Raw genomic sequence first — 15,405 nt, 5'->3', positions numbered from 1 at the left:
CAATTTTGTTGACTCCTCCCATCGAGTTGTCGCAACTCCGCGTTATCGCAACTGTGAGAACGGCCGAGCTTTATCTTCACGCATGCGCTCATCCGCGATTTTGATAAATAACTCATTAATTATCACGAATCTCACAAAATGGCAAAGAACTTTTCGAATCGGCACAACTCGTTCTGCACAATCTATCTTCAATAAATGATGCGGTTATTACTGAATGCATATAATTTTTAGTTTTGCTTTTTTCCGTACACATATTATGGAAAAAGACTGTCCTCGTGCTGTGACATAAATAATATTTAATTTGTTACACTTACACTTAACAATTTGGGAACATTAATTGCAATTATATCAAATATTATAGCTATATAAATTGCATTAAAAAGCGATCGGTTTATAAGAGCTGATATGTGTGTGGGTTACACTTTTATTTGACGCAACCGGAGTTTTTGTGAAGAATGTCAAACCGATTATGCTATTTCTTCTTCGACGTAGATTTCTTGAACACGCGCCGCAGCGCGTCCAAGAAACGCGTACGTGCCAATAGTAAGAAAAGATAAAGTCCGTTATAGATAAGCGAGTGATCGATATAAGGCGAGACGTGGTCTCGTGTAGCCAAGGAGGTCTTAATATGCAAAACAAAATATTATAACAGAGATACATATATATTATATATATATACAATTATTTTTTGTAACCAATCCTAAGTAATAAACGGACTTCTCAACAGGTCCGCGTGATTATACAGTAAACTTACTACTATTGTATATCGTATATGTATATGTAATTATTAAAAATCGTTCACCACAAGTCTATACACAAGAACTTCTATTTAGAAGTCACTATATTTTGTGTACGTAGTAATGCACGTTACATTGCGTAGCTTTAATAAGTTCTAGTCCGCAAACGATTATTCTTTAAATAATGTGCAATCTCTTGTAATCGCGCGGAATCGATCATTATTGTAAAATATTGTAATCTAATGTAAAAGAATGACTGTCCGTAATAAAGACAAAAATATTTATTCACCTAAAATAAAATATGGTCTCTGGCGTATATTCCCCTCTTTCTCTCTCCCTCTCTCTCTATCTTATGTCCTCTTTTGTGATTTTCACTAACTTTCGAATCTGAAAAAATAAATTATATAGTTTAGTATACAATTCTCTTTTTCTCTCTTTTTTTCTCTCTCTATATATATCTCTTTTGCTAGTTTTACTTACTTCTGCATTTGAAAAAATAGCTCGGTGAAAAGAAAGTTTTAATAATGAAGTCATCGCCGTAAATTGCTATACTTTGATTTGTTTTCTTCGTCCACAATGACCCGGTATTTATCACTTGTCCTTCTGAAACTTACGTCAACAGCATGATATGTACGTGTCGCTATTCACGCGTCGCTTTGGACATTGCCCCATGCATGGGCGTCTACAGGATTTTTTTCAGAGGAGGGCGGAGCAATTTTCTTGTCCCAAAAATTATGAATTTTACAGAAAGGTTTCACTGTACAGAGAGTTCTTTTCACAAATAGATGTATGATTTAATTTGTTAACCAGGGATTTCAAACTTATTTCAAGATAAAAAACACAATTTGTGAAAAAACTTGCCTTTTCAGGAGGACAAATGTCGGGTTTGCCCCGCCCTGCAGACGCCCATGGTCTCATGTATCTTTTACGTCTGTTTTCAGATGGCACAATGATGGGAATATTATGTTGTCTCTTCTCCCTTTCCCTCTCTCTCTCTCTCCTTCTTTTTTCTCTGTGTCCTTGTACATTATAATTGTTATATTATTATATTATATCATATTAATGTTTATGTAATTATTTTTATACACATTTTTTGTTTTCTATATACATATATTTATTTAAGTATTGATTTACCTTCATGTGTAAAAGTATTAACGTCTCTGCTTGTACATAATGCTCCGGAAATAAATTATTTCAGATGATTGTACTTTGTCATCTTTGTGATCGTCTCTTTTTCTCGTCGCTTTCAGCAGAAAAGACGTTGTACAATCGTGCATGATTTTACTCCAAGAAAGTTTTTAGAAGTAATTTTTTAAACAGTTAAAAATAAAATACAAATTATTATACACACTAATTGTAAACAAAAAATCTTTTAAAAAAAGTGTTTGGTGAAATATGAAAAACTTAACAAACTATTGATTTTGACTCGAAGTGACACATTGTAAAATACGTGTTTATTGTGTAAGTGATTGATTAGATAAGAAAAAAAACTAAAACTATTGCCCGCAAATTGTTAATTAATCTTTAATTAATTGTTACTTAATTATTAATAAATTAATTTGTGACTTTTTGCAGAAACGCCTTTGTGTTCTCTAATGAAAAACGCACAAGATGCGCGATTGCAAACAAGTAATCGAGCCGCACAATAAACACATCAGCACGATAAGGTTTGTTATTAAAGTATTAATTATTTAAAACATGTGACTCTTACATAATACAATTTATGTTCGGAAGACACTTGGCGAAATTTAGATGCCGTTATCTTTTGAGATTGAGATTAACGCGATCTGTCACTTCGTTTTTTTCGCGTTTTTCACAAATTATTGATACTTTTTGTTTAAATAATATAATGCACTAGACTTGAAATTTAAAACATCATTAAGCTAAAACACCAGTGACTCTCAATCCGTACACTCAATCCATACACTTTACTGTACTTTTATGCACTCGCAAAATTGTTTAAACTTTAAATATTTTAACTATTTTCTTATTATTCATGACACACACAAAAACAGGTTATTAATTAAAAAATTAGCACACTGTTACACTATACATGTATTACATTTTTAATGTTTATATATATAAATAAATTTTTATTTTTTATTGTTAATTTATCTTATTGTCCATTTTACACTAGGTTTATATGCAGTATAGATGGACGATTTAGTAACAAAAGTTACTAAAAGCTGATTGGCTCTTACTTGTTCAAGCTTACCAACTCGAGATTGGCGCCAACTTGCAAGATAGTCCTATGTCAAGTTGTAAAATCAGTAAACAAACATAATGTCAAGATATAAGGAAGGTTTCTAACTTTCTCTTGGTAAATATTTTCAAAGTTAAGTGTAATGTTTAAGTGTAATTGTTAAATAAATTAAAAAAATCAGTAAAAAACATTCATTTAAGTAAACTTAAATTGTAGTGGTGATTTTTCGTGATTGCATGAAGGTTAGTTTTGCTGCTAATCGCATTGAGAGCAAAGTTTTATTTATTAAAATTTGTAATTCAGTAGATTGTGAAAATATACACATAAAAAAGTAATTTTCTATCATCAGAAGGCTCGGACAAAGAAAAGGATCATGCTGAAAGATATCACACTGGGGTGCCAAAGGGACAAAGGGACAAAGGGACAAAGGGACCTGAAATGCTTTTTTCACAAAACGAAAAGTAAATAGGTACAACAAATATCTTTTAAAGTAATTGTGTGTCAAACACATTGATTTTAAGACAAAAGAAAGCAGCTGGAATACAAATTGTTTTATATTAAACAAAGATCATATTCAACTAAACCTTTTAGTATTTTTTATATAAACATATTATGGTCAAAGCAATAAATTTCATTTCAATTGCTTTCTTTTGTGCTAGAAGCCATTGTGTTTCACACACACTCAGTTATAAGAAGTGTTAATGTTTCTGCACATTGCTTGGAACAACATTGTAGTTTCGAGAAGCATAGAAAATACATCAAGCTTTGAAAATCATGTTTGATATATTATAATTATATACTATACTGTTAAGAATTTTATTTATATTATAGTATTTTATGATATATTGTTATTTACATTATAATATTATTGCTTTCAGGCAGAGAAAATGAGATAAACTTACCATTAGAAAATGAGACACACATTCATTTTATGAAAGAAGTGATAACAGTGGCAAGCGACCAGCAGAGGAGGGAACAAATGGCCAGAAGGCGGAGCATCATGGCACACGCTGATAATAACAAATAGTCTGAAATATACTTATACGTAAGTCTGAAATATACTTATATAATTTTTTTAATACAAATATATAAACGTTTATTTTTCTTTTCTTTGTCTCTCTAAGAAGTTAGACCTTTTTTTATAGTGTTTATAAAACTGTTTTATTACATTTCTAGGTTCTCATCTCTTTCGGAGTAATCCAGCTGTGAAGGGACAAAAAAAACAGCTGAATTGTAGTCGACGTGCAGATATATGGCGTAGACAGAGTGAAAAATGGTGAGCAAGTAATACGTGCGTTTAAATGTGCTGGCAAAAATATAATTCATTTATCTGTTTCACAAAATCTCTCTTTCTGTTTAGGTAGAAGCTATAAAGAATATGAAGAAATAAGGAAATATTTTAATAGAAAATGTGCCAAACGAGTCAACGCAATTTTTAAAAGCTTTGTGCACAAATTACAAACCTCCGAATAAGCCTCTTGTGGATCAAGTACATGTCTATCGATTTTAACTACAAATAATAAAACATGTAAGATTTTTTTTCATTGAAATTTTCTCTATCTGTTTTCGGCAGGACGCGTTAAATGGCTACACAGTGCAGCAAATTGATAAGGCCAATCTTGAGGATTTTATTTGTCTGTTTCTAAATAATTCCGAGCGACTCGTGGAGTTCCTGGAGCACTTAGTTAAATCGGATACAAAGTGATTACATATATTTTGTGTACAAAAGATCATTTTTTATATTGTAAAGCTGACGTTTTTTCTTGTTTTTGTAGATGGAATACGCTTGTGTACAACACATTAGTTGAACATTATTTGCACGTCTGGTCGGCTCTGAACAGTGACGTGGCTAAGGTGCAATATGACCAAAAGATCGTGCGGCTTCTGTAGGATTCCGAAGCGCGTTACGACAAAGATCAAATATTAGTACTTTGTCATCAGTATAATTTCAGGAAAGGATTGCTCTTCCTTTACGAAGAGAGCAAATTGTAAGCCTCGAATCTCGTATATTCATCTTATGAAAAATTCGAATATTTCCAATAAAAACAATCAGTTTGTGTTTATCAAGAGACATTGAGGTTATCACTCCGCGAAGAAGACAGCGATCAAGTTCTGCCCACGCGCAAGAAGTTCGGCCATCACGATTTCAATTTGTGCGTGCTCTATGGAGCGTGACTAAACACAAGGACGCCCCGATGAAACTTCTCGCCGACATATTGGCTTATATCGGTGAACACCCGCTTGAATTTGTCTCAATTGCGTGTTCTTGGGAAAATGAGCGAATACGGTGTAAATTATTATTTTTGCAGCTCAAGAAAGACTGTTATCCTCTTTGATGGTTATCGATGCGATTTCCGCGTCGTTGACCTGTACGTTGGGTGACGTTAGAAGTTACACTTGTATAGCGTGTTGCGAACGGAGGACGAACAAACCCAAGCAGACGCCGATCTAACGGAAAAATATAAAAGCCGACACTTTAAAATTACGAAAACAAATAGAAGCGATAAAAAACAGCACGATAATCTTTCAGGGATCGCGCTGTAGCGCGTGCCATCATCAATTGGAGTTACCGTCGGTGCATTTCATGTGTCAACATTCGTATCATCAACAGTAAGTTCTTTAATATTAATTCGCCGTGATTCGTTCGCTTTGATTTTATTGTTTGATTTTTTTCGCCGCAGTTGCTTTCAAAGGTTTTCGGAAAACAAAAACGAGTGCCCTGCCGAACAACAAGAAACTTCTTGACATCATAGGAGCAGTGGAGAGACCTGTACGACACGTTTCACCGTCTTCTCGACCGCATGGAGGACCTGTTTTCCTTGGTAGCTAATTATTTCGGCAAAGGCGTTTTCAAAAAACTTACCGTATTCACCAATTTGGACAAGTCGTTGCTCACGGCGACCAAGTTTGAAGAGCCCAAGTTGAATCATGGTCCGGGTGCGGAAGCGAGGCTCAGGTTGAACGAAGAGAAGAGTTCGATCTCAGGTACGACTCGATGTATCATTTGAAATAGCGCGCGAAGATCAACATCAAATCAATGTGTATTTTTCTGCTTCTTTTTTTTCACACGAAAAGCAGATCGACGAGCTGTATAAGACATGTCTACGTTGATAACGAAAGTGTTACCGAGATTTTGCCAAGTCGGATGTGTATTTCTCGCGTACTTCCACATTTCTTTTACAAAACAGTATTTTATAACAATTAGCATAATGGCGAGAATTTAGTTTGATCTACTAATTAGTTTTTAGTGTCAAATGTGGAATGATTAATTAACCTTAAATTTTAAGTACTGACTTTTTTGTTCACCTTGCGAGATACAAGCGCCAAGTATTCTCATATGCTATACTAATTTCTAAAACTGTATTTTGAAGATTCATTTATAAATAAGTACCAAAGATCTAATTGTGAATTAAATACATTTCATCAAAAGTTAAAAATATGGGAGAATAATTACCTAAACAAAATCACTAAAATATGTTCTTTATTGTTCAACATGTCTGTAAAAAAGTTTACTTTGAAGTTTGCAACATTCTAAAAGATTGTATGAATTTTTACTTTAAAGATGATCCAGAACTAATGTCTTTATTCGATTTGTTTTAGTTGTCCAGTTACCAAAAGAAGTTCCAGTGAAAGACCATCAACAAGAAGCAAAAGAAAAATTGTTTCAGAAACATTTATTGTTGCGTTGTATCGAATATCTCAGTTATATATTGATAGTGTTATTGATATTATTTTAATTGTTTTTTAAATTTATTGTTAACAGTACTTATTTTTAAACACTTAATATATATATATATGTATATAGAAACATATCTTTCTTCAAATAGTCAATAAAGACAAAATATTTATACTTAAAATCTACAGTCTAGTCTAGAATATATATTTCTTTGCTCGAGGATGGAAAAAAGGAAGTGTGAAGGATGAAAAAATCTTTGTATAACAAATTTTTAATCAATATTTTATGACATATTTATTTATATAACATTATTATATTTGTAAAGTGGGAACGGCCAATGTGAGCGGCCTAGAACACAGTTAGTAGTGTGTATGTGTATTTTTGAAACTCTCTTTATTTAAATAGTTAACGTTTCGATCCTTGGGTGGGATTCTCTTCAGAACTACAACAAATAATTAAATAAATAAGTTCATTTGACACACGTACAATGTACACATACATACTACTCACATTGGCCGTTCCCACTTTACAAGTTTTTGTTTTACAAAATTCGAGCCTTTTACGTTTTTATAATATTATTATATTTATTATACAATATATCTCTTGAATAATCGAGTAAAAATATTTCTAACAATATACGTGCTTTCATTTAGAAACTTTTGATGTAGAATTTAGAAAACTTGGTACAAAAGACTAAAATCATTTTTAATCTGAATTATATCGACATTAGAATAATTGAAAAGAACATTTGATTTTCATGTTATAGTAACACATAATATTATTTTAACTTAAATTATACGCATATATTATTTTAACTTAAATTATACGCATAATATTATTTTAACTTAAATTATACGCAGAAACATTCGATCTGACAATAAGTGAATTTCATTACATTGTGTCTTATTTGAACATGTGTGAGAACATTTCAAATAAGCAAGATTGCTTTACCGTGATAGACAATTACGAATAAAGAATCGATTATGATTAACGCCACAAATCAATATTAATATCGCAATGATAAGGCAGCACCTGTTACAACACCTGTTGTTTTGCAACGATAAGAGATGGCGGGTACAACAACCGGACAAGCAAGAAATCAATATAAACTGTATTCGCCAAGTGGTGGGGGTTGAAAACGGGTTAGCACAAAGAGGGTGAAGAACAACCCCCATGAGGAAGACGGGCGCTGAAGCCATTCGGAATCGCAGTTTAGCACTCATGCCAGCAACAACGGTAGATATGCCGTGATCCCGGTAACTCAGTGATCCTTCTCCCTATCTGTCTGTCTCTCTTCATTATTACATTTGACCTTTTTGTCTCTCCTGGTTTTTTGGTAGGTCCCAAATTATTGTTCCCCAAAATTGCAGTGCGCATATGTTTTATATTCTCAATGGTGAATCAATAATCAAAGTGACAGTGGGTATCACGACCGTGTCCCCGGGCCAAGATGTCGGTGAAGGTGAGTCCTCCCTCGCATGTTGAGTTCGTTCGCGGTCATCGTCTTTCTGTCCGCGATAAGAGCTTTGTGCGCGCGATAAGCGCTTCCCGGCTTCCCGGGACGGAGAGTTCCGGTTCTGACAACTCCGGATAGAAAGACCTGATAAGAGATCGTTCCTCGTTGTGGTAGCAATACTCCCCGTTGTGTAACAATTGTGCATGATACGCAAAGATCTGATTAATAACATTTTTATTGTAGGATGTGTGCTGCGATGCGGATAAAATAAATTGAAGGTCCTGCGTGAGACATTTCTCTCGGCTTAGCGAGGATGAAATCTAATAAAAGCAATTAAGATAATCAAGTAGGCAATTAACTAAACTGCTTTTTTATGTGAGATTTTTCCTCTCTTCCTCTCTATTTCTATATTTATTTCGAGTTGATCTTATTTGCCTAATAAATTTTGTGTAAAGTCGAGGACGTTTCTCGTCGCATCTCTATCAAGAAAAGATCAAATCTTCTTAACTCTTTGTAAATATTTTTGAGTATATAAATACATTCGAAGATATATATTTATAAATGATAAGAACAAATTATCGCAATTATAAAACCACAATATTTGTCGTAGAAATTATCTACACAGTGTAAAGAGATTAGACAAATTCGTCGCTTGCGATGACACGCCGCTTATTCGACGCAACAATTCGTATCTCTCTCATATTTATGCAACTAGAATATGCAGCGATTATCTGTATCGTATACGCGCGCATATATACATACATAAACAGTCTCAAGAGCGTACATGTATAAAGTGCCTTTAAAGTTGCACTAAATGATTTTTTATTGCGTTTAAAATATTATTGATACGCAACTTTGTGTGAGAAGGCGTACGCCTCCTAATTGAATATACGCGTATGCAGCGTTGCAGTCGTGTACGTGTACATACAGTATCGGCGTACTTTATATTAAAAAACAAATGTTCTATTGTTTTTTAAATAATGCGAATCTAAAATTGACGCAATTGTTAGGCGCAAACATAATCGCAAATTTTTTTATAAATAAATGTACAAATAAAGTTTACAAACAACAAATTTTATTATAAATAATTTTATTTGTTTATGATAAAAGCAATTATATGAAAAAACACTCGATAGAAAATTGTCTCTACTGTAAAAATAAAAATTATTTTTATGTGGCAAAATTTAATTTTCAAGTTTCCAATTTTTACATGAGATACACGCATTTTGTCAGATCGATAGTTTCTAAATATTATTTCTTTTCACAATCTCGCAAAGCAGGACGACCGTATTATAATACGGTCTGTAATTCGTTGATCTCGTTACGGGTTAATGTCTGCGCACGGTCGGCCGTCAAGTCGCGAAATGTTTTAATAGCACAATAACAGCCTCACAAAGTGTCCATTTCCTGTTGAGGTAAAGATAAAACAACGACGACCGTATATATACTTGGCGCGTGCGTGTTTCGGACGCGCGCTTTTTTGCACGCACTTTTTGCCGGAAGCGAACCATGTGAAGAAGCACCACGTAGTCGGCGCGGCACCGGTGCGGCTTTGCGTGTTACGCACATTTCTTTCTACGTGGAACATTGCGCAAAATTACATAGACGTCATCGCGAACTAAGCGTGCGTGTGAAAAAGTGCGACGCTCGCTCGGCCGAACTTACTTAATAAAAAAAAAAAACGAGGGCGGACTCGATAACATCGTCTCATGACAATATCTGACAAGAAAGAAATGTTTTTAGAGAACAAGAAAAATCGGTCAATGAAAAGGTCACACAGTTTTGAAATTTCGTGCTTTTAACGAACACACACGTCTCGCACATTTGCGAACAATTTCCATCCAATTGTGTTCTCTAACAGAATCAAATTGTAAGTAATTTAAAAACAAGTTTATGTACACATGTGTGTGCATGTGTGTGTATGTCATGTGATGATGTCCTTCGTAGAAAGAGAAGAGGAACAGTATAATATTACAAATCGAAGCGCGTGCAATGCAATCGTCAATCTATCATCTGTTTCCGTTCACGATGACGTAAATGATATCGGCAAATCTTATCTATTAAACGGAGACCGCAAGTCAACGGACGCAATTTAACGAACGAGGAGAAGAGATGTGCGCGCGTTCGCGCATTTCTCGTTGCAACGCGAATGCATCAGTTCGGCCGATGCAATCTTCTGCAGCTCTTCGAAAAAACATCGGATAATACAAATTCACGCGTAGACCGACTGATAGAAACGCACCGTTACAGAAAGAACGAGAGAAATGTTGAATAAACGATCGACGCCAGCTTGATATTATCTGCGAACGCGCCTTTATAAAATCGTTTGTGTATAGCATATATTCGAGGACGACGTATTTTTAGTACGGTCTAAAATCGTAACTGCGAAGATTCGTGAGTGAGATTTGCATCTTCAACGAAGTCATTACGGAAACTGTTTCACAGCGAAGTGCGCGCGTGTCTCCGGTATTGTTGTCGACGACAAACCGCTATCTTATCTCATTCAAATTTCGTTATTTCTCACAACGCTCGATATTTCTTCTCGACGCTTGTATAAAAATGAGCCAAGTCGTGATTACGAGATATTTAACATGTTTTTTTTGTTTTTCTTTTTTTTTTTTGAGTGCTAATAGAAAAGTTTTTTAAAAGTTGCTCACCGCCTCTTTGGTTTTTTTCCTCTGTTTTTAACAACATTTAGTAAAAAAAAAAGAAATGGATCATTAAAAATTAATTAAAGAAAGAGATCTGATTTGCAGTTGCTCTCTTATCTGCGGAAAAAGGGAGGAAAATTTATGAAATTTATATTCATTACGCCTTCAGTCTAGTCTCCAGCTTTTTGATTACACAATATTCGGATTATCCGCAGAAAGAGGTAAATGTGTTTTACATGTTGCACGCGTCCAGTGACGTGTGACCAACAAGCACTTCATCCGCAAGATGAAGCTGACAGTTGGCAAAACCCAAACAACACAAATGAAATAGTCGAACTGCCCTTGGACTCATCTCGTCCTACTTTCTACAATTTTGTCGGGTGAAATGTCACTCTAAACGATTAGATTATTCACTCTATGCGATGATGACCGGCCGCTCGTGATTAGCGAAAATTAAGCAGACACATTTAGCCAAAGCATTTGTTTTCGCAACAACGGCGAATTAATTGCTTCCGGAGCGATTAATGATGACGCCATTTCGATAAATCAAGCAACATTTTGGTCGATTTGCCAAATTGACGTCATTCCGGGAGCGAGCGATTCAACCTGCGAAAACAGCCATTAATTCTGACCGTGAGTGTGTCACCCGTTTCGAGTGAATAATTATCACATAAATATTTATTTTTGTAATTTATGTCTTTGGGTATAAATCTCTTTCTTCATTTATCCCAGGTTGTTAATAATCTCGGTAAACGGCTCGTAGAGAAATCACTTCGACTATGAAAATCGAAGCTGGAATCTCCTAAGCTGATGCTCTATCGATTCAATCACTTGGCGACGGTTATTGCAAAACCACTACACTCTTTCATCAGATATGCTCATTCACTCTTCACGCGAATGAAAATATTTTGCTCCACAGAGTAAAATATTCGTTCTACAACCAACAGAAAGTGGAAGAATTCACGCTCCGTATATGAGAGAAAAGTCGGATCTAACTCTAAAAATTGAATGACTCGAGGATCATTTAATTTTTCGCAATTTTATTCAAAGAAATTTTAGAGAGCATCGAGCAAATATACGTAGCATTCTTCTAAATTTGCCGAACAATTTGCCGAAAATCTTTATCTCTTTCCGAACTTCGCAATAATGCATAAGTTATGAAATCCGTGCGCGTAAAGAGATAACTCAGCCTCGTTTCGCGCGTGCATGGTTGCCGGAGAATACGCGTGCGGATCTCTACATATATATTAATAATTCATTAATTATTGCGAAACTCGCAAAATGGTAAAGGATTCTTCGGCACAACTCGCTTGTCCACGAGAGGTGACATTACCGGACATTCCGATATATACAAGGAAGTTCGTATAACTGACCAATATAAATATTTTAAGATACATAAAAAGTTGAAGATATAAAAAAAGTCTTTGCGCAAAACATATTTGATACCAAAGGATGTCGATAGAAACGATTTTTTACAGGTAGAGGCATTAAAAAAGGGAAAGAGTGGCCCGTAAAAATCGCCCGTTTTGGGGTTCTCAAATTTTTAACCAAATAGTTAGATTGTTAAACCAAATAGTGCTAAATAAAAAATAGTTTATGATGAGATATTGAAGACAACTTTTAGATTGAACCTACTGTTCGTTTCGAAAATAAAAAACATGTATATGTCGACATATATGTGTCATAAAACATATATGTGTCATAATTTCGTCACTCCCTACGTATAATTACATAAGTGTTACATATGGAATTTTCAGTTTATTGCATAGTGACACTTAGAAAGTCATGTTCTTTATGGTCACCAAATATTTAAAACAAATATTCATAAGTAAAGTAAAAATTTAAAACCAAAAGATCCCTAAAATGTTGAATTACATCGTGCAAGGATATTTATAAAATGAAGCTTCGAGAATGTATTAGCTCGGTGCATGCGCACATATTATTATCGACACATACTAGTTCGTCAATATATATTTAAATTTTAATACACGTACATTTATTTTTTTTCACGTGCTTGGTATTATTCAAACATATTAAATTGAATTAAAAAAATCTTTCCCTTTGTTCCAAAAGGATATTCTAAACACTTCCAAATTCCAAAACATTTCACATGCATGTTGATACATATCCTGATGTTTCGAGAGCAACACTGTGTCGATAAAAACCAGAGCAGTACGAGAGAAAGATAGCACTACGTTACGCTGTGTTATCTATAGACAATATAGAACACATGTTCTGGTTTGAGAAAACAGCCTAAAAGCCTGACGCGAACAGTAACTTGTACCACAAGCACTTGTTCTACGAGGATTCCTGTTTCGCAGGAAGTAAAGTTAAAACAGATAACAGTTTGAAACACAGATGAGATATAATTGAATTGTCCTTATCCAGAGCTATCTTGCTATCCTCGACTATCTAAAAGCAACATCAACATAACTTTGTGAGAGAATTTTTGAGAAATATTCGAAAATTATTCAATTTGCAATTAAATCGTTTTTACCTCTCGTGAGGTAGAGAGTAACGTAACTCTCTGTATCTCTCGTGAGAGTTATGTCGAATCGAAAATCTTTATCCGAACTTCGCAATAATGCATAAGTTATCATGCGATATGATTATCATGCCGACATTTTGTACATATTCCCAAAGCAACATTTAATTCAATCAATTATTTCCAACCAACATTTCATGATTATTCGCTGTACCATAACATAGCACACAGAATAGATAACTAAACTGCTCCACTAATATTGATATCGTGCATCAATATTTGAAATAGGACTGCTGCATCTTATTTTATTTTCACATGGCAAACATCGAGTACGAACACAATTTTCTCTGCTGCGCAGATAAGATACGAGCGATAAGTAATGTAAATTTTTCACATGAGAATTGTGTCAACGAAAAATTGTGTCTGTTCCGATAAGAGTTTTACCGTGTGACTAACGCAATTGTTAATTAGTTTAAAATAATCGGCACGGAAAACCGGAGATTCCAGGTTCGACTCCTGGTCGACGTGTTTTTTTTTAGCAATATTTTAAAATTAGTTAGGGGGATATACAAAATCTATACGTGATGCAAATGCAGCATCATATACGAATTTACAAATTAAAATTTCAATTCTAAAACCTCACGTGTAAGAATTTACACGTGAATATAATAGAATACATGCAGTATGCAGTATTATTAATATAATAGAATACATGCAGTATAAAAACTAAAGCAGTATAAAAACAGTTCATCAAAAATTAAAACTACGGTGAATTTTTTCCCATACATATATATTTCCGCAACAAACACCCAGCATATGTGGCTCTAATGACCGATTATATATTTATATATTTATATATTTCAACGATAGTTTGTAAAATTTAAAGAGCCTAAAACTCATTATTATTAATGTTTAAAAAAATCGTAATAGAAAGGATATTAAAAAAAATTGTCTCTCAAAAAAGTCACTTGAGAAGAATTACATAAAAAAGAAGCGTTTTTTCTTTCTTTATCTCACCGGTCAGTTACGTAAAATGTCTTAGCATGAGCAGTTTTTTTTTCATGATTTTACATAGGTTATCATGTGATCCCGTTGCAAAGGTGAAGGTTTCGAGTACATCGTGTATTATATAAATGTTTTTGTATTTTTATAAACTCTTCGTGTGCGCAACCGATTCTTACATTTTGTGTTCTTCTATTTGCAATTTATTTTAACTTTAAATTTAAATTTTTTTGAAGGAATAATCCTGTAACACACATCCAGACCCAGTTCACTGGTGATACCAGAGCAAACTATTATGAAATAATATATCTCCTATCTAGAGATTTGTTCTAACGTGACCAAAGCGTAAACAGATCGAACGCGTATTTTGTTACATTACTACTTTTTTATTATTATATATGCACATGCAGAGAGACATTTGTTTGGTTTAAAATATTATCTTGGTATTCGATGTACGCGTACATATTCTACGCATCTTTTTTATAACAACTACTTAAATTTGTTATATATATTTTTATAACAAATATAAATTATACGGATCATATATAGCTCTTTTAGCATTTATTTTTATAAAATAAATAATAAGACCAGTAAGAGTTAAGCGCTGGATACGTGTGAAATATTTTTTCAATGTGTAAATTAACACGCATTGCAATTCGAAAACTACATCGGATATTTGGTTTCCGTCTCGTGTACAGAAACATTTCTTTTATGTGATTGTAATTCTTTGTTTTTTATCTGACTGTTAAGCAGATGACGAGATACAGGCAGGCAGAATTTGAAGATGAGGACAGTAGCAGCATTGGATCGGTTGCTCTGAATAGCGAAGGGATCAGTACATCAGCAACACACATACGATATCATACAGTAAGCTTTTCATCTCAAAAAAAAGAAATTCAGAGTCTCCATTCTTGAACAATTTTTTTTTATACATAAAAAAACATGAAACATGTGTGCGCTTAAATTTTCATACGTAAGAAAACCGAGCCCGTAGGTGATTATTGTTTATATTTGACATTATAATAAGATTAGTCTTACGAGCCGATCGCAGCCAATGATTGGCACTTCAAAGACTCGTGAAATTTGTTTTTTTTGAGAGTATCAACTAAAAGATTCTAAAATAATGTGTTGTCATAAAACAATTCAAATATATATATATGTGTATATATATATATATATATATATATATATATAT

At 33.8% G+C, this 15,405-nt stretch overlaps 1 protein-coding gene and 2 long non-coding RNA genes across 20 annotated transcripts in view; 2 read left to right on the top strand and 1 right to left on the bottom strand.

Annotated features, from left to right (window-relative positions):
- Positions 1-1,960, bottom strand: part of LOC109853079 — a 4,387-nt gene extending 2,427 nt beyond the window's left edge. For all 3 annotated transcript variants that reach the window (XR_002250083.1, XR_002250084.1, XR_002250082.1), the window contains exons 1-3: positions 1,872-1,960; positions 1,218-1,756; positions 1,027-1,124 (exon numbers count right to left, since the gene is read on the bottom strand). This is a non-coding gene — a long non-coding RNA (uncharacterized LOC109853079). The remainder of the gene's footprint in view (positions 1-1,026; positions 1,125-1,217; positions 1,757-1,871) is intronic.
- A 149-nt stretch (positions 1,961-2,109) lies between these two features.
- On the top strand, positions 2,110-4,806 carry LOC109853078. Of its 5 annotated transcripts, XR_002250077.1 has the most exons (9): positions 2,110-2,198; positions 2,313-2,404; positions 2,875-3,057; positions 3,290-3,409; positions 3,819-3,985; positions 4,117-4,216; positions 4,301-4,429; positions 4,514-4,641; positions 4,716-4,806. It is a non-coding gene; the product is annotated as an uncharacterized LOC109853078 (long non-coding RNA). The 5 variants fall into 5 exon arrangements; XR_002250081.1 differs by lacking the exon at positions 2,110-2,198 and having other exon boundaries at positions 2,322-2,404; positions 3,293-3,409; XR_002250080.1 differs by lacking the exon at positions 2,110-2,198 and having other exon boundaries at positions 2,322-2,404; positions 3,290-3,401.
- A 2,136-nt stretch (positions 4,807-6,942) lies between these two features.
- LOC109853105 (endothelin-converting enzyme 1) overlaps positions 6,943-15,405 on the top strand; it is an 18,862-nt gene continuing 10,399 nt past the window's right edge. The window contains exons 1-3 of one of the 12 annotated variants that reach the window (XM_020424864.1): positions 6,944-7,872; positions 7,957-8,078; positions 14,961-15,077. In XM_020424864.1, the coding sequence (XP_020280453.1) occupies positions 8,067-8,078; positions 14,961-15,077 (129 nt within the window). In that variant the 5' untranslated portion in view covers positions 6,944-7,872; positions 7,957-8,066. Of the gene's footprint in view, positions 8,079-9,178; positions 9,943-9,977; positions 10,539-10,736; positions 11,357-14,960; positions 15,078-15,405 lie in introns of those variants that run through there. The other 11 variants (XM_020424865.1, XM_020424869.1, XM_020424871.1 and 8 more) reach the window with 11 other exon arrangements.

The sequence above is a fragment of the Pseudomyrmex gracilis genome, unplaced genomic scaffold, assembly GCF_002006095.1.
Source record: "Pseudomyrmex gracilis isolate BER0280 unplaced genomic scaffold, ASM200609v1 scaffold_43, whole genome shotgun sequence".
NCBI lineage: Eukaryota > Metazoa > Arthropoda > Insecta > Hymenoptera > Formicidae > Pseudomyrmex > Pseudomyrmex gracilis.
The sequence above is the reverse complement of the archived record's forward strand: the minus strand, read 5'-3'. Positions and strand labels throughout refer to the sequence as shown.